Source organism: Sus scrofa, chromosome 16 (assembly GCF_054392235.1).
Source record: "Sus scrofa isolate SSC_HxYL_T2T_F1_AM1 chromosome 16, Sscrofa_HxYL_maternal_Yorkshire_Landrace_v2.0, whole genome shotgun sequence".
Lineage (NCBI taxonomy): Eukaryota > Metazoa > Chordata > Mammalia > Artiodactyla > Suidae > Sus > Sus scrofa.
Genome location: NC_139398.1, coordinates 60,444,906 through 60,463,935, shown reverse-complemented (window position 1 = coordinate 60,463,935; position 19,030 = coordinate 60,444,906). Strand labels below are relative to the sequence as shown.

At 44.8% G+C, this 19,030-nt stretch overlaps 1 protein-coding gene across 6 annotated transcripts in view; it reads left to right on the top strand.

Annotated features, from left to right (window-relative positions):
• MRPS27 (mitochondrial ribosomal protein S27) overlaps nucleotides 1-19,030 on the top strand; it is a 106,355-nt gene that overhangs the window by 80,452 nt on the left and 6,873 nt on the right. For 3 of the 6 annotated variants that reach the window (XM_085002442.1, XM_085002443.1, XM_085002444.1), the window contains 5 exons: nucleotides 2,624-2,739; nucleotides 5,994-6,096; nucleotides 8,982-9,124; nucleotides 11,374-11,544; nucleotides 14,551-15,721. In XM_085002442.1, coding sequence (XP_084858568.1) covers nucleotides 2,624-2,739; nucleotides 5,994-6,096; nucleotides 8,982-9,124; nucleotides 11,374-11,544; nucleotides 14,551-14,790 — 773 coding nt within the window. In that variant the 3' untranslated portion in view covers nucleotides 14,791-15,721. Of the gene's footprint in view, nucleotides 1-2,623; nucleotides 2,740-5,993; nucleotides 6,097-8,981; nucleotides 9,125-11,373; nucleotides 11,545-14,550; nucleotides 15,722-15,826; nucleotides 15,919-16,508; nucleotides 18,017-19,030 lie in introns of those variants that run through there. The other 3 variants (XR_014831508.1, XR_014831509.1, XR_014831507.1) reach the window with 3 other exon arrangements.

The window sequence follows — 19,030 nt, the reverse complement described above, 5'->3', positions numbered from 1 at the left end:
AAAAATAGATATACCATACCAGAAGAACAGATAGTTGAATCATATCCAGGTTTTTTTTTTTTTCTCCTCTGAATTTCTCGAGTTTATTTGTTCATGTCTCTTTGGGCCAAGGACAGTGAATTTAAGCAATACACCTTGTCGGAGTTTCCATGGCGAGTTAAGATTATATTAATTCTGCTGTTAGCTTGACTTTTTAAAAGACCATTTGCTAGCTTTGTTTCATTCAAATCACAGTTGTTATAGTGTGTGCAGTGTGTGACTATAAAGTCTGTCAACTTTTCTTGGAAAGAGGAGTATGCTCGCTATGAAGGGAAGTCATTTCACCTCCTCAGGCTTGTTTCCCCATCTCTAAAAAAAAGTGCGTTGGTGATGTCTGACCTCTCTTTACCTGCCAAATTCTCTGACCCTGCCAAATTCAAGTGGCTCTTAACTTCGGCAACAGTAAGGGAGGCCAAGGAAAGATGCGGTCTCGGCAGACCCTACAGAGCCACAGTGGAGCCTTGGCAGTCTCCTGTGGATGGAACAGTACGCCTGAGCTTGCAGCTCTGCAGGCATTGAAGAAGGAAAGAGGAGGCCACACACTGGCTTCCTCTCCCACCATTTCATCCTCAGCCTTGGTTCTGAGGAGCTATAAGCCACCTCGTTAGAATAGTCACTACCCCAGGGATGTGGCTGTGGAGTGGGGGTCATTTATGCCTTTCTGACACCTGTGATTCCTGTCATTGGGTTACATCCCCTCATCTCTGCACACCGGCACCCTCAGCCTTTCCCATGGCATCCATTACTCAGTGACGAGCCTGCGGCTTGGGGACCTCTCTCTGCTTTATCTTCTCTCTCCGAAGGCTTGCAGTTGTTGACGACCAAAGAATATGTACTGTGTGGGGGTTTTTTTGAAATGTTAATTATCCTTTGTCCATTTTTTTCTCAGTTTTAAACAAGTATTTCCTGAATTCAACTAAGAGATAATTAGCATTCGCATGTTTCATAATCCATTCTCTGTGAACATCAGATATAAGAATCCTTATTCATGTATCACTGGAAAATTATGTAGTAGAAGTTTCCTCTCCTCACTCTCTCTTTAAAGGGTATGTGGGAAGGAGCTTGTTTTTTTTCCTGAATTCAGAATGACTAATTAACATTGAGGATTTTTTAAAATGATGTTTTGAAGATTACTATCATTTATATCAAAAATTTACAAAATATACTTTGTATTATTGTTTAGTAGGGAATATCAAAGTACATAAATCATGGAGAAAAAGAAAATTACTTATACAGGTCAATGTAATTTCACTTCCCAAGCTGACTGAAATGAAGACTATAAATTAAATGTTATTTATTTTTCATGTGTAATTTTCAATTCAGTAATGAACAGTTGACAAAATTGAGATTTTTTTTTTTTTAAACTGGATCCTTGTGTTCTTTTAAAATATCGGATTGTTTGAGGGAGAGGGGTGTTTTTTTTAAATCTCTTCCAGGCTCTTATCTTGCTACTGACACTAGGTGACTCCCTGGTCTGCCTCCCATTTCAGCTTCTCCGTTTGCAAAATGAATATAGCAGTTCTTGCCTGTGGCCTCATTTAGAACTATGACCACACATACAAAATCATCTGACTAGGAACAGTCAAAATTATAAGTTACTATTTTTTAATTATGGGTATATATGAGTCCTCAATTAATTATGAGTGTATGCAAAAAAATTGGTTAAAAGAGCAGTCCAGTCACAAATATTTCTTGTGCCTGCATTATGTGCAGGCACCATATTTTAAACCAACAGTAACATTCTATAATTTAGCAACCAATATTAAAGGAAAGTGTTTGAATTTGATTTTCTTGGCTCCCACCTCTGTTGTGAAATATTGAGGGGAAATAAATCTTGACCTTGCTCAAGATCTGGTCTCCTATGATCAGCATTCATGTGAAAACAAATATCTTACATGTAGCACTCAGGGACTTATAACCCCTGTGAATAAGACTTTCCTTTGTTCTTTTAAACTGAGCCTGATGGTCCTTGTTGTAGTCATCAGTTTTCTGTCTTTGAAATAACACCTGGGGTTTAGAATTGTCTCTAACACTTGTCCTCTTTTGGCCAAACAGGGAGAAGTTTCCAGAACATACAGTAGGACAGTCAGCACCACCCCCTCTCTACTTGTCAGGGTGACCTGGAAAATACATTTGCCTCCTTTCTGAATTCCTCAGCTCTTCCAGCTGACGGACACGATGCCTTAAATTTGCTTCACAATTTATGAGACATCTTCATATGTATTATTTTGTTGGACTGTCCAACAATCTTTTGAGAAATATATGGTACAAATGGTCTTTTCTTATTATCAAGATGATACTGGGCGAGATTGAGAGAAATTGATTTATTCAGTGCCCTTGAGGACAGTGGTGCAGTAGCACCTTATTCAGTACGTGGTAGTATGTACACTAGAACCTAAAGATTTGGGAAAGACCTGGTGTGTGGAAGAACTAGGATCAGAGCTCACATTTCTTAACTTCTTAATTCTGTTTATTTTTCTGTCATGCCCCACTTTTTTTTAAAGAGTGTTTGTAGTTAAATACAGATTTGATGATGTTACCTAAAACTAATTTCCTCTCGTTTTTACGTTGATCTTCTTGCCAGATGCTTTATCCGTGGTTTTTGAGATCATGATGCAAGAAGCTTTTGAAGTCCCTTCCACCCAGCTCCTCTCCCTCTATGTTTTGTACCACTGCCTTGCAGAGAAGACAGACTTGAGTGTAAGTGAGCTACCTCACAGCAGTACTGAGAGCAGTACTTAGAAGAGGCAAGCAGCGGCTGCTTGGGAGGATGAGGTGGCCAGAGGAAACGCCTGCCCTCAGCATCTGGACAGAGATAAGTGGCGTGCAGCCCTGTGACTCTGCACAAGCAGAAATGAGAATTTGCTCTGTACATTTTAGGTACTGGGTTCTAACAGGCTGAAACTAGATGTTCCTCCACCTGGAAGAATCTCAAGTGAAAAGTCTTTATGTACATTCTGAAACTTGAGCTACACTGAGTGCACCTTAGACATTCAGAAACGGGTAATTGATAGTCACTGAGAGCCAGACATGGCATAGCAGTGAGGCAGTGAGGCAACTAGCTTTGCCCATGACCTCAGGTATTAAGTACTGGTGGTTTAATTTGTGTCATTATTTTCTAAGGTGACTCTGGGTCAGTGCAGAACACCAGGTTTTGGTTTCATCTTTTAGGTTAGGATATTTAGTCATCGTTTATTGCTATGCTAAGAATAACAACAGTAATAATAACAACAATAATACTTAAATAGCACTTACTTCACATCAGGCTTTGCTTCCGGTGTTTTAAATTTATTAATTCATTTAATCCCACAACTCCATGCAGATGGGCACCAGGGTGTTACATAGCCACCCAGCTAGGAGGTGATGAAGCCGCCTGGTAAAGCCAGGCAGCCTAGCCCTCCAGACCCAAAAATACTACTTTGGGTAGGAATTGAAGAAATCATCTAGCCCGGTCTCCATTCTTAAAAATGTGTGGTGTGTTCTGTCTTTCTAAGATGAGTGTGTCATAGCCCACGGCATACCTCTTGTTCATTAGTTCATTAAATATATATTGAGCAAGTACTACATTCCATACATTGCCGAGTGCTAGTTATACAGTGGTGATCAAACATTTCCTGCTTACATCTAAGAAGTATGCAGATATTTAAAACAAACCAAGCAAATACGCAAATATAAAATTCTTGCTGTAGTGAGCACTACAAAGATATCATCTATGAAAAGCCTGTATGGCAGGGAGTTTTTGTTTGTATTCTAAACTCAGGTTAGGAAAAGCTTCTTCCTTAAGGAAGTAGTTCTTGAGTTAAGGGTCACTGCATCTCTGCAAAGTACATTACAAAGACTTGATTTGATAAGGAAAATAATTAATTTGGCTCTGAATGTGTTGCATTTTGAGATACTTTTGAGACAGATTTCACAAGGGAAATTGGCATCTTAATGGAAAAATCTGGACCGGAGCTGTACTCTGTATACATCCACGTGTAAATGTCTGCAGATGATGCACAGGCCAAAAGGAGAATCAGGAATGTACTGGAACAAACACCGTGGGGGGAGGAGGTCTACGTATAGAACACTCCTGAGAGGGCAGGTCAGATGAGGGCTTTTGCAGAGTGCATTGAACCTTACTGGCATGAGCACCTTAGAATGATGGGGCAGGAAACCAAATTGAAGTGGATTGTGGAGTGAGTCAGAGGTGCAGAAAAGAGACAGCGAGAGTAGGCAGTGTTTTGAGATGAAGAGTGGAAGCAGGGGAGGGGAGCCTGAGGGTTTGCTCTGTATTCATGCGAGAAGCAGAAGCCTGAAATGAGAAAACCTGAGGACTCTGGTGAATAGCTCCAGATTTAGTCCATAATAGTCCATACAATGTAAGTTACAGGCTTGGAAGAGACCTAATATTTTATGTTAACACTGATAGTCTTTCATATAAGCAGCAGTGGTTGTATTATTCCCAGCAGTCATCAGAACATCTCTGAGACATCCATTGCTTCATTTCCATTCATCTTTGTAGAAATCCTTCTGGAAGACTCACCAGCCCCACCCCTGCTAGGTCCTGGCACAGCAGGCATGCCCTTCATTTGGCTTTTAGCCCCTGTTGAGTCCTGGTACTATAGGTCATGTTTTTCCTAAAGAAAAGAAACAAAGTTTTTAAGGCTCCCTATGTGTTATTCCGGGGGGGGGCCCTTTTCATTCAGTGTATGTGGGGGACAATCAAGCCTTTGAGTGATTTGCTTTTGAAAAGGAAGTGAAGTGACCTGGTCCTTAATTACCAGCTCTCTTACTCAGTTGTGCTGCGGAGCTCCTGGGGAGGCTTTGTTTTTCTCCCAAGATCTTTGCTTTTTTAAAAGTTTAGAAAAACCTTAAGAAATTATGCTTGGATTGCACAAAGGCCATTCCCAGCAAAGAGGTCCGGGTGCCCATTAACACCTGGGGTGCCTCGCTTACACCTGGCTGCAGTTGTAGCTCGCACAGCTTGTTCATTCTTCCACCAGTGCAGGGCTACCTGAGCTTTGCCTTTTTTATTTCCAACCCAGAACAAAGGCTCAGGCTGACGACATGTGCTCTCCATCCCATCACAGCTTTCATTGTCTGGGGGCATTGTCAAGGCTCTCCTTAGGCCTGCCTTTCCATTGAGCACCCCGCTCTGCCTGTCACAGCTGTTGCTAGTCTGCAGCAACCTTAGCAATGTTTGTATTTTTGCCCTTTTTTTCCCCCAAGTCTCCAAAGGCTTCAATTTTTATTAAAGTGTAATTTTGCACCCTGGGTTGAAAGAAATGATCACTAAGTGTTTCTGATTGCCTAATTTATTTTTGAGAGGCATAAATCTATCTAAAAGCAGCCTAATAGTTGTATTTATTTTAACACTGTAAAGTAGGAGTCTTATTTCTGAACTGTTTAAAATTCAGAAAGTTTTCTCCATGTCATAGCAATGTCAGTGAATACAGGGCTGACGGCATGGATAATCTTATTGATTGTGTCAAGGCAGCATTGATCTAGAGTGTACTGATTGTAAAAGGAACTCTTACTCACTGCCCCAAATGTGGAAAATAATGAAAAGTACAAAGAAGAAAACCAAAATTGCTCATAATTTCACTGCCCAGAAATTTGTTAACATGTAAGGCATTTCTTTTTTTTTTTTTTGGCTGCACTCAGCATCATGAGCAAGTTCCTGGATCAGGGATCGAACCCATACCACAGCTGTAACCAGAGCCATAGCAGTGACCTCAACCCGCTGAGCCATGAGGGAACTCCATATATAGGGCATTTCTATTCCCTATTTTTCATTAAAATTAAATATTTTTTGCTTGCAAAATTGGGATTATAATGTATCTTTAGCTTTGTTACTTTCTTTTATTTAGTGTTAGAATGTGTTGTTTTTTCCTCTGTGTCATGAAAAACCACATTTTTGCATATGGTATGCATTGCCTGGCTGGACCATGACCTGGTATATTCTGTTGCAGTGGGAAGAGGAGAGGAACTTTGGTGCATCCCTGTTACTCCCAGGTCTAAAGCAAAAGAACTCAGTGGGGCTGAGTTCCCAGCTGTATGGCTATGCACTTCTTGGTAAGCGAGTGGTCCTTACAAACATGGTTCTTCATGGATGGAACTGATGCATTCTTCTGCTTCACAATAAAATTGTAATTTCATTTAAACTTGCTATGGAACTCCAATGCAGCTTTCCCTTTTAGCATAACACCAGACCTTGATGGACTTAGAGGTATCACCTAAGACAGTAAAGAAGCTTCTAAAACCTGTCACTGCTGGCAAGGTGAGAACTAGGTCTTTTTTTAAATTTTAGGGCTGCACCTGAGGCATATGGAAGTTCCAGGCTAGGAGTCAAATCAGAGCTGCAGCTGCCGGCCTACACCACAGCCACAGCAACACTCAGTTCCTTAACCCACTGAGCAAGGCCAGGGATCAAACCCTCGTTCTAATGGATACTAGTTGGGTTTGTTATCGCTGAGCCACAATGGGAACTCCCACGTGAGAACTAGTTCTGACAGCATTCTTTCTTTTTTTTCTTCTTCTTCTTGTATTTTTAGGGCCTACCCCGTGGCATATGGAGGTTCCCAGGCTAGGGGTTGAATCAGAGCTGTAGCCGATGGCCTACGCCACAGCAACGTGGGATCCAAGCCATGTCTATAACCTACACCACAGCTCATGGCAATGCCAGATCTTTAACCCGCTGAACAAGGCCAGGGATTAAACCTGCATCCTCATGGATTCCTCCTCAGATTCGTTTCCACTGAGCCACGACGGGAACTCCGCTGACAGTTGTCTTTTATATTTAGTGGTAACAAATATGAGGAAGGGATAAAGAAAGGAAAGATCTGGCCCTCTTTTGAGAAAACCAGCCAATAGAATCTTTCCCATTAGTAACGAAGATCTTTTTTTCTTTTCTTTTCCATTTCTTGGGCTGCTGCCACGGCATATGAAGGTTCCCAGGCTAGGGGTCTAATCAGAACTGTAGCCGCCAGCCTATGCCACAGCCACAGCAATGCGGCATCTGAGCCACATCTGCAACCTACACCACAGCTCACGGCAACACCGGATCCTTAACCCACTGACCAAGGCCAGGGATCGAACCCGCCACCTCATGCATGGTTCCTAGTCGGATTTGTTAACCACTGAGCCACAACGGCAACTGCAGTAACGAAGATCTTTTTGTCTCTTTAAACCTAAAGTCCAAGAGGTAAGAAATTAAGAGTTGGTGATGACTGCATACCCTTGGTATCGTTTGCTGGTGAGGGAAGAGATGCTCAGAGGGCACTTCCAGTAGCACTGAGAGAGCGGAGGGGAACTCACTGGTGCAGTGTGACTGTACCCTGCAGGGGGTCTGGCTTTGCTTTAGAGCCTCAGTCACATGGAACTCAGCCGGGAGAGCAGAGCCTTGTGAGGAGTGGCCCCGGCACCTGGGTTGTGTGGAACTTGGACGAATAACGTTGAACCTCAACATGCGTAAAGTGTGTCCCAATTTGCAGAGTTTTATTTGCTGGGTACTGTTTCGTTACCCTTCCATTTGGTCTCCTAAGTAGATAGGTGTTTGAGAAGCACCTTTTCCTGATCGTACATTGTGTTTACATAATTACCTTTGTTTTCTGAAAATCATCCAAGTTAGACCAGTTTGGCTGCTTTTCAAGTTGATTTTCACCGACAAAATGTGTGCGGCATTCTTGGAGGCTAATTCTGATAGAAACTGACTCGGAGGAGTTTCAGAATTTATTAGACAGGCCGACAAAAGAGTTGACTGCTCTTTTGAAAAATCATTTTCTCTTTATTTGCCATCTACGTTTGCTCTTGATTTAAATGTTTTTGCCCTTGCCCTCAGGTGAGCTGCTCAGGACTGTTACAGTGCATGGATTGTCCAGAAAGTTATCAGGGCTAAGAAATAGGTACCTTGTTGGTTTTGAGCAGAGTCCTGGGTGCTTTGGTTCTGGCAGCATCAGATCCAAAGCTCTTTGCTATCACGGTATCATGTGCTGTGCAGCCTCAGTCACCTCCGACAGAAGCAGCTTCCCAGAACGTGACTGCAGCCAGCCCCAAGCACCTTAAAGGTCTAAAATTAGCTGTCACCTGATGAGCTTTGTCTATTTATGTCCCACTACAGCTTTCCCAAATCCTCCTTCCCGGGAAAGATAAGTGAAGGTGGACTTAAGAGCTGGCAGCTCAAGGTGACTTCGGTCATTAGTGTGGAGAGGACTTCTGTTCCCTAGGAATCCAGAGACAGCCCCTGCCCCCATCTGGGGACCCTGCTGTCTGCCAGCCACATCCTAAGCTCCACTTGTGTTGATATCTCAAACCAGCACAAACATTCATGTCCTGAGATCCGAAAGGATGAGGAGGACTATATGATTTAAGTACTGATGAAGCTCAAATAAAGGGAAGAAGAGCAAAGTAATACACGTTTTTTTCTTTTTTCCTGTTAGGACAATCAATGGGATGTTTTGGAACATTTTAAAAAATGTCAAATGTTTCCTGGCAGGGGCGTTGTCAGATGTGGGCGAGATTTTCGCTGTAAGAAAGTTGTAGGATTTCTTTTTCTTTGGAAGATTTTGTTCTTGAAACAAAAGTAATATTTTGGTCGTTTGACTTGTTTTACAAAGGTAGTTCCATTTAAGAGGCAGATGTAGCAACCTCTCTAAATTTCCCTCAGCCCTGTGAGTCATATTCCTCATGATAATCTCCAGCAGTCCAAGTTGAAAAAGAAGAAAAATAAGTTGGCACAGCTTTATATTGACAAGAGTGTGTTGAATTTTACCACATTTTCCATCATCCATCTGAAGTGTCCTCTTCACTGGCTGGGGTGAAGCTCTTGGTATAGATTTGAACCAGTCCTTCTCCATTTCTGCCACTGCCCAGTGACCGTTCCTTTGTGCTTTCCTGTCCTCAGTCTCAGGCAGAGCAGGAAGCCGCGGCTGAGCCATCTTCATTGTTCTTTTTGGCTGCAGGGAAGGTAGAATTGCAGCAAGGGCTGAGGGCTGTGTACTGCAACATGCCGCTGCTCTGGCAACCAGGCTACCTCCACAGAGCCCTTCAAGTGATGGAGAAGGTGGCCTCCTCCCCAGAAGATGGACAGCTGTGTGGAGAAGCGGTAAGTTCCCCAGCCTGGCTTCACTGGGACTTGGCCATCTCCCATTCCTCCCAAGTTAAGCTTTAAATTTGTTTTCATTGTCCTCCCTCCCTCCCCAATTTATCTCTATAGAATCATGTACTTATTCAGTTGAAAAGAAATGAAAAACCGCATACATTGTCAGTATTACAAAAAGCACTAGAAAATAAGATTAATGTTGATTTTAGAGGTCATTGGGGGAAAAACAATTCCCCTCCCCTGAGATTAAATAATGTTTAATGTCCACCCCCCAACACACACAAATAGAATCTCAGTATGAGCTCAGGAGAGCTGAAGACTTCGTTCGTTCGTCCTTTTTTTTTTTTTTTTGCTTTTAGCGCCGCACTTGCAGCACATGGCAGTTCCCAGGCTAGGGGTCAAATCAGAGCTACAGCTGCTGGCCTACACTATAGCCACGGCAACATGGGATCCAAGCCAAGTCCGCAACCTACACCACAGCTCAAGGCAACGCTGGGCCCCTAACCTACTGATCAAGGCCAGGGATCACTCCCTCTTTCTTTTTTTGGTGGGTGGTGGGGGGCAGGGGTGTTGAGCCCACAGCGTGCACGAGTTCTCAGGACAGCCATCATGCCCACATCATAGCAGTGACAGTGCCAAGTCCTTAGCTGCTAAGCTACCAGGGAACTCCTCATTTTTAATGTTTAGCATTTCTGTATCCTCATGTAGCCCTGGGAGACTTAACTACCTGTCAATTGTTCCTTCCATTAAACCATCTGTGGTGAATGCATGATGCTGAGATCTGGACCAGATGATCCTTTCAAAGCTCTAAGGCGTTCACTTTGCCTGGCTAGGAAACTAACTTCCCACCAGTCTCAAAGCTCATCCCTCTTGGTCACCTCCAGCTCTTGGCACTACAGAGTTACTAGACTTAGCTCAGGTTCCAGGAAAGTAGCCATGTGACAAGCCTCACACCTGACTGGCAACTGCATTGTTCATTCCTGTCCAAGCAGCTTTTGTTCAGAGTGAGGCCTAGAAGGCTATTGGCTGTTTCATTAACAGGATGTAAAAGTTAAATTTAAGCTGTTTATTTGTTTTGTTTTGCCTTGACCCTGATCACTAAAACTCACACCTTGGCTTTTGTTTGAGCTATAGGGTCTGGTTCCTGTACTGGCCCCTTTTCCTGATGTCCTGTGAATCGCTATATTCTCTGCCAGACATTTATAACAAAGCATACACATTTCTAAATAGATATCCATGTTTTAGCCCTGCTGAGTCAGTGCTAGTGAGTGAAAGCACAGAATTATACATAAATGCTTTATGGAATATATTCCTTCCAGTTTGAGCTGTATTTGCATTCTTTGTGTTCCGACTTAATAGGAATGTGATTCAGATATCAGCAAGAATGGGGTATGTGTCAGCTTTGGGTATAATGTGTTAGTGGCATTAAAAAGCCTTGGAGTGGTTTCTGGATTTTTGTTCTGATGTGACGTGGATGAAATTACTCAGTATCCATACAGGGTCTAATGCTGGTTTTGAAGTTGTTTCTGCCCCACCTCTGATGCTGACCCTTCTGTGGGTCAAGGGAAGTTGCCCCAAAATGGAAGTGGTAGGGGAAGTGGGGTCAGAACAAAAGGAAACCCTCTGTTTTATAACTTGATTACTTTCTAAGTCCTAGAAATCACCTGTACAATAAAGCTCACGTATGCCTGTCTGATCTTTGATCCCTAACCTGTGGATACCCCATGAGGTAAACTCTTCCTCTGAAGGAGGGCCCTGCCTAGGTTCAGAGGCATTACTGTGCGTTCCGAATGGCCCGTTGTTGATTGCGGTCTCTCGTGGTTTTTCTTTGCCTTTCTCCCAATTCCAAACCAAATGAGGAAGAAAGATATGGGAGGGGGTTGAGGGGGCAAGCACTTCAGTGCCCATTGAGCATAATTCTTGGTTGCTTAGAAGTGGAATCGAAGCCAATGTGCTGGTTCACGTAGATAAATCTGAGCTGATGAGAAGTGAAATCAAAGCCAGCACGCTGGTTCAGGTAGATAAATCTGAGCTTGCTTATTTATTTCATTTGTTTTGTACTAAGTGTTCCATGCCTTGCAACAGGATGTTTCCATTGTAAAATTGTGTAACCATTTCTATTTCCTATAATTTGATAAGAGAACTCTTTTCACGATTCTTTAGACCCCCGTTTTCCCCTCCTTCCCTTCTCCAACCACTCTGCTTTCGGGGCCACAGGATGTTTAGTCCCTGCCTCTCTTTCTGCTCCACAGCTCGATGTGCTGGACAGAGTGCTGAAGGCTGTGACTGCTCCGGCCCAGGGGACTTCAGAGGAACAGCCCCAGGAAGGTGAGGAAAGCCAGAGGTCAGAAGAACTGGTAGAGCAGTTGGATGTGGAGGAAACTGAACAGTCCAAGCTTCCTCAGTACCTGGAACGATTTGAGGTGAGTTGTGGCTGAATTGAGCCCCCCTCAGCTGTGCAGTAAACATGCTTCTCTGCTGTGGTGCCGGACAGGCAGTTCTTTCATGCATCACTGTCGCACACAAAGGCATTGAAGACTGACGTCAAAAATCACATTTTTATTGCTTGACACAGGAAGTGGTCTTAAAAGAAACAAATAGAATTTTTATGCTCCTTTTTGTGCTGGAGCGAATCGATCACAGTTTTGTTCCCTAAGGCAGCATGTCATTACCCACCCATCCCGGAAGTGTACATGATGGGTTGGGGAATAGCTTACTTCTTCATAGCAAGCACCTGACTCAATCCTGAGTGGAGAGGATCTGTCACTTCTCCATATTGCACTGAACCTTCTTGATCACCAGAAACCCAAGTAGAAATTGCAAAGCCGTGGGAGTTCCTGGGTTAAGAATCCTACTAGTATTCATAAGGATTTGAGTTCAATCCCTGGCTTCACTGAGTGGGTTAAGGGTCCAGCGTTCCTGTGAGCTGTGGTGTAGGTCACAGACACAGCTTGGCGCCAGAGTTGCTGTGGCTGTGCTGTGGGCCAGCAGCTGCAGCTCTGATTCAACCCCTAGCCTGGGAACTTCCCTATGCCTCGGGTGTAGTCCTAAAGGAAAAAAAAAATTGCAAAGCCACGTTTGAATATGATGGAGATGAAATGCAAGCAGCTTCTTTTGCTCAGCTCTGTAATGTGCACTAGTGCCGTTGGAAATGCTCTCTGTCCTTCATGGACGATGTTAGCAGGTTCCCACGGTTTCTTTTCAGGGCAGCCCCGAGCACTCCAGCTGCCTTTGGTAGCTTCCACCTGTACATCCCAAAATGCTCTGTGACCAAGTCAGGGAGGAAGAGCCATGTTCAAAGTTTAAACCCTTGGCCTCTTCTTTGCTCTGTTTCTGATCTATTTAGCAGAAATAGATATATATTGCCCAAAGGAGAATTCATTGTGTGAAGCAGAAAATCTTCCCGTCCATCCCACCTGAACTGTTGTATCATTTTGGAACAGAAGGATGTACCCTTGGCCAGACTATTGCATTGAAATCTTTGCAGTAATTATATTGAACCAGCTGTGGGAAACCTATTTCCCGTGTCCTAAGGAGGCTGCTGGTACCTTTAGCAGCTGTTTCTCCCAGTGCTTCTACAAGGTCATTGATCAGCTTTCCTCTTTTATAATTTAAAAACTGAGAAAGGAAGGTTAATCGATGTTTCCAGGGTATGAGCAGGTAGGTTAAGAATTTACATACCTGTTCTTTCCTTTTAACCTTGCCTAATTTTGCAGATTTAGAGAAGCTAAACAGCAAAACTCTTCTTAGCCCCATAGATGATCATTCAGCATATTTGAATTGACCAAGTCCACCCATCACTCCTAAAAATTAGCAGTTTCTCGTGCTTCCTTTATATTTTATCTGAGAGAATAGAAATCTGTGCCCACATTAAATTCTCAGCCCTCACTTTTCCAGATAGTGCACTTCTTGTGTTCTATGACACCAAGGCTGCTTTTTTTTTTTTTTTTTTTTTTGCTTTTTAGGGCCTCACCCAGGCCAGGGATCGACTCAGAGCTACAGCTGTCGGCCTACACCACAGCCACAGCAACATCAGATCCCAACCACATCTTCAACTTATACCACACTCACGGCAACACCGGATCCTTAACCCACTGAGCGAGGCCAGGGATTGAACCCTCACCCTTATGGTTCCTAGCTGGATTCTTTTCTGCTGCACCACGATAAGAACTTCTGTTTTTTAATTCAAAAAAATAAAAACCAGTGTTTCTGGACTACTGGCTGTGTGTTCGGTGCCAGTGCATTTCATTCATCCTGACCATAGCCCAGGGTGGTCGGTAGTGTACTTCTTGTGTCCTGTGACACCAAGGCCGAGCAAACCTGGCCTATAAGTGCCTGGACTTTGGGTTTGAACTCAAGTTTGCTGACCCAGAGTTGAGTCCTTATTCTGTGTCCAAAGCTGTCTCCTTGGCCTCAAACCACGTGGAAAGCGATATCAGAAAGAAATAATTTTCATTTTACACTTTCTTTTCTTCCCAGTGCCCGACTTTTGTTAGACCCAGGTAATCTTTCGGGGCTCATTTTTATATGACTGACATGTCACACTAGGTCCCTGCCACTCCTTGAAGCCCATAGGCCCCTCCCACCTTCCAGGCCCCCCACCCCCCATTGGAGCAGGCTCATCTCCTACACCAGTGAATTGCATTTGTTTGTGGAACATGGGGTGTGTGGTATATGCTAAATCTGGGGCCATAAGTGGGTCTCCGATGATCTACATCTTGAAGCACTTAAGTAGATGAGTGTTTTTAGTGCATTACTTCTGCAGAAATACAATACCGGCCGCACAGAGCTGCCATTTCAGATGGAGCCATAAGCAGTAGGGGTGTCAAGGCTGACCTGCCCTGAAGCACAGCAGGTGGACGCTCATAATAGCGCAGGCACTCATGGGAGCTGTTTAGCATGCCATTAGTGAGAAAGCCTTGACGTGATTGCCATCTGTTGAAAGGAGTACTCGTTAGGCAAGCATTTATCTCAGTTATTCTAAAGGAAAAGCTGTAGATGGCTTACTCCATTTTAGCACCTACTTCTGCCATTTTGTTTGCATCTCACTGTTCTTTGTTCGTGGAGTTTGGCGCAGATCAGAGTGGAAATGGAGGGTTTTTCTTGTGTAGTCTTTGTGGTTTAAAGCAGGTTACTCGGGGAATCACAGCATACGGAGTTCCATTTCCTGTTTGAAGGGGAGGAAATCACATGCGGCACATCTTAGCAGAACTGCTGGGCTGGGAAAAGAGAGAGAGAGGAGAGCACAAGAGCTAACAGTGTCTGGATGAAAGGCAGCATGACAGGCTCCCAACGAAGTACCTTTTCCTGCGAGCAGAATGTGTGGCCATTTTGAAAGGGACTTACCTCTTCTCCCTTCCACTTTGTGTTTTTCCCCTCCCTACCTCTCCCACATCTTCCCCCCTCCCCACCCCCTTTGTCTGCACCAGGCTTTACGTTCTAAGCTGCAGGCTCTGGGCAAAGTGGAGTCAGAAAGCCTGCTGACCCTGAGCACCCAGCTCGCCAAGGCCCAGCTCCCCACCTGTGAAGCGGAAGACATCGCCGTCTATGAGCAGAGGCTGCAGCAGTGGCACGGGGAGCGCGTACGTTTGATCCAGAGAGAACAAGAGCAGAGGGAGAGGGCGAGGCAGGATTACGAGGCTCGGAGAGCAGCCAAGGCATCTGCCTAACCAGGCCGCTCGGGGACCCCAGGACCCTCACCAGACCTGCTGCAGGATTCATAGTCACTCAGCTGCCTCCTTTTCTTGAAGCGGAGCACCTGTGGTGTACAGGCCATGCTGTCCCACCTGTCCAGCCACTGTGACCACCCACCCAGATGCCAAGAAGGCTGTGGACCCATCGGAAGTGGCCAGTAGTCAGTCTGAAGCTACCAGCTAAATACCCTAAGTAAGGGCTCTCAAGGCTTCTGGTGGAGTTCCTGGGGGACAGGAATCAATTTTGAACTTGGAAAGTCCCTAATCCTTAGCAATGATGATGCCGTGGTTGAAGAATCAGGTCTTAAGCACAAGCTTTGGAATGGTTTCTGTCCCCAGCCCAGACCCGCTGCACATCCTGAGATCTCGTCCCCTCAGTCTCCTCTTCTGCACAAGCTCTCGGCCCAAGCGGGTTGGGGGTGCCCACACACCCTCTTGCCCCTCTTCCTGCGTCTTCCCCTTCCTGAACTGACCTGTGGGAAGTTCGGTGCAGGAGCAAACATAAGGCCTGCTGGCTTTTGAATTTCAGGGGGGCCCCAGTGGCATTTTGAGAATGCAGGGGCTTCTGAGGAGAGACTTTGGCCTGGCTTTCCCATCATGTTGGGATAACTTTTATACCAAGCGTTGTCTCAGCTTCTCATCAGTCAGGTCAAGGAGCCTTCCGTGTATCCACATGTACACACATACAACTTGTCAACACAAGTTCCAGTTAGAAGTTGGAGAAAATGAGGGATGGGGTGGGGCTTGCAGTGCAGAGGAGAGATGCATGATTGTGAAACCGTCTGGAGGCGCAGAACTCCCCTCTGACGTTTCCCTGTAATGTTGCCCTTAGGTGTAGTGGTGTATTTCTACACAGCGTTGAGCTCTTTTATCAAGAACCTGTGGAAATAAATGTTCTGGGATCATCTTGGTGTGGTCTTCATCTTTGGGCGGAGGGAGGGAGAGGTAGGGACTCATCCTCATGATACTTACTGTGATCTCGAGCAGCATATTTTCAACCCTCCTTCCCCAGTAGCCTGTGGCATTTATAATGATAGTAGCCACCACCACCACTAACATTCTTGAGGACTCGCTGGACGCCAGCAACTCCAGCAGCTGAATGAGGTAGGTACTGTTTTCCCATTTTTTTAATAATGCTTTTTATTTTTTCCATTATAGTTTATTTACAGTGTTCTGTCACTTTCTACTGTACAGCATAGTGACCCAGTCACAAATACATAGATACATTCTTTTTCTCACATTATCCTCCATCACGTTCCATCATAAGTGACTAGGTATAGTTCCCTGTGCTGTACAGCAGGATCTCATTGCTTATCCACTCCAAATGCAATAGTTTGCATCTATTAAGCCATTTTCGAATGAGGAGGCTGAAGCTGTACCTCATGTGCTGTTAGGTTAGTTTCGTACTGCTCCTCGCCCTGCGTGTCACCTCCATGCACAGGTGCGAACAGTATCCCCTCAGGGCCTTATCTTAGGGAGAGGGTCATGACCAAAAGTCAGTTCTCAGGTGTTGGTCCATGGCAGGGCTTTTTCAGCCACTCCCTTACTATGTCAAGAGGGGGATTTGAGATACATCAAAAAGAGCCTTTTTGCTCAATGACCATCATTCAAGAAGTGTCTGGTTGCTAATTCTACTTGTGGTTTTGCCTCCATCTTCCTCCTCCTCATCTGTCCTTGTCGCACTTTGCTTCCAGTCCTCACCAGAAGAGACCACCTCCACTGTGCTGCTGCCCAGCAGTTTTCCTGCTCCCCGCTCCTTGGAGTTCCGCACGTGCGTCTCCATCCCTCTCGCAAACCCTCCGCTCTGGGAGTCTTTCCTCACCCATCTCCCGCCCTTCCCCCAGGCTCTCATCTCCTGAGCTATAGGATAGCCTCTCACCTTCCTGGATGATCACAGAAGCTGACCCCCGTTGCCCTTTGGCCGTTTCACCACTGCCACCTGTATTTCTTCCACGTGGATAGAGAAACTGCTGTTGGCACCCTGGCCTCTGGAGATGACCTTCCCTGTACCAGATCTTCCCTCTAGCTGGCCTACCATGGTCACAGCCAGACCCCCACCGAGCCTCGTGTGATTAATCCAGGATCTTAGAGCCTTAAGTCTCATTGTCCCAGCCTTCCCTTTCATCATAGAACTCCTGTGGAACCAGCTCTTCCTTGCACTTAACTGCCTTTGAGCCCTTAGCCTTTACCCTGTCACTCACCCCTCTGATCTCTAGAATTCAGGCCTTACTGCTTTCCTTACAGCCTGGGCCCCTACAGTTGGCCATCCCACAACCCTCTCATTAGCATCTTTAATTTCTTCTCGGGCCCACTTGCTGTCTGTGGACCTATGTCCTTGGAGCCACCTGTTGCATGTTGCATCGTGTCCTTCCCCCACCAAAAAAAAAAAAAAAAAAAGGTTAGAGCCCTAACCCCAGTGCCTTAGAATCTGACCTTCATTGGAAATACGGTCTTTACAAAGTTAATCAAATTTTTAAAAATTTGGACACAAAGATAGACGCACAAACAGAAGGTGAAGACGCACAGGGAGAGGATGGCTACATGAATGGCGTGGAACACCTGCAAGCCAAGGATCGCAAGCCAACACCAGAGCTGGAAGAGGCAGGGAAAGGACTGCCTCCCGGAGCCATCAGACCCTGAGAATTTAGCTCTAACTGTGACGTGTATCATCTGCAATGACCCTTTTCCCTCTGCCCTGTTAGCACCACTGACCGCCCCCTTAGAAGCTTGGTGCTATAGCAGACAGTCTGTCTCTGATCTGGCGCTGCGTTCCTGCACTCACAAGCATTTGTGTGGCACATTCTGTGTGCTGAGCACCATACTAAGTGCCATGTTTACAGTCCAGTAAACAATAGGCCCTACCCTCAAAGAACGTAGGTTCTAGTGAGGGAGAGAAGGCAGGCATGTTTCCACCTGTCAATGCACAGCTACAAGGCATCACTGGAGACACAAAGTGATGTGGATGTGGGTGTTCACAGCAAGAGCCCTTCAAGCCCAGAGCTGGGAAAGCTCTAATGAAGGGAACTCATCACCCCTGCTCTGTGCTTGACTTAGTCACATGGGTCTGGGCCAAGCTGTCCTGGAGAAGAGAGGCTCCTCTTTTTTCCCATGGAGTTGTGTAAAGTAGACATTCAAGAGACGTTAAATTAGCCTGAAGTGAAGAGCTCACATCCACCCCCAAAAAGGAAGAAGAAAGAAGAAAGGGTGGGAAAAGAAAAAACAACGATGAGGTACAAATGACTTACTCTCCCCTCTGGGGCCTGTGTCGTCTTGGCACCGGACTTTGCATTTTGTTTGTATACCTTCTAGCTGGCTGTGGATGTCAGATACATGTAAGTAGTCAGAGACCTTGAAAACTAGTTTGTCAACGTCTTTTTCACTCTGAATGCAGTAGCATCTATTGAGTCCAGGGGTGCTGCTAAACCTCTTACGGGGCGCAAGGCAGCCCCCGTCACAAAGAACTGTCTGGTCAAAATGTCAGTAGTGTCAAGTTTATATATAGTGTGTGTGTGTATGATTTATCATATTATTTTCCATTATAGTTTATTATACTGAATAGGGTTCCCTGTGCTATACAGTAGGACCTTGTTGGTCATCTATTTTATTATATATAGTAGTTTGTATCTGCTAATCCCACATTCCTTATTTATCTCCCCCCCCCCCACTGCCCCCGCTTGGTAACCTTCAGTTTGTTTTCTATGTCTGTGACTGTTTCTGTTTTGTAAATAAGTTCATTTGTATCACATTTTAGATTACACATATAAGTAATATCATCTGGCATTCATCTTTCTAACTTCACTTAGGTCCATACACGTTGCTACAAATGATGTTATTTCATTTTTTATGGCTGAGAAGTATTCCATTACACACACACCACATCTTCTGTATCCATTCATCTGTTGATGTACATTTAAGTTGTTACTTTCACATCTTGGCTATTGTAAACAGTGCTGTGTTGAACACTGGGGTGTGTGTATCTTTTCAAGTTTGAGTTTTCTCCAGGTATATACCCAGGAGGGGCATGGCTAGATCCATACGGTAACTCTATTTTTAGTTTTTTGAGGAAGCCCCATACTGTTTTCCATAGTGGCTGCACCAATTTACATTCCCACCAGCAATGTGAATGTTCCCTTTTTCCCACACCCTCACAGCATTAATTATTTGTGGACTTAATAATGATAGTCATTCTGACTGGTGTGAGGTGGTACCTCATTGT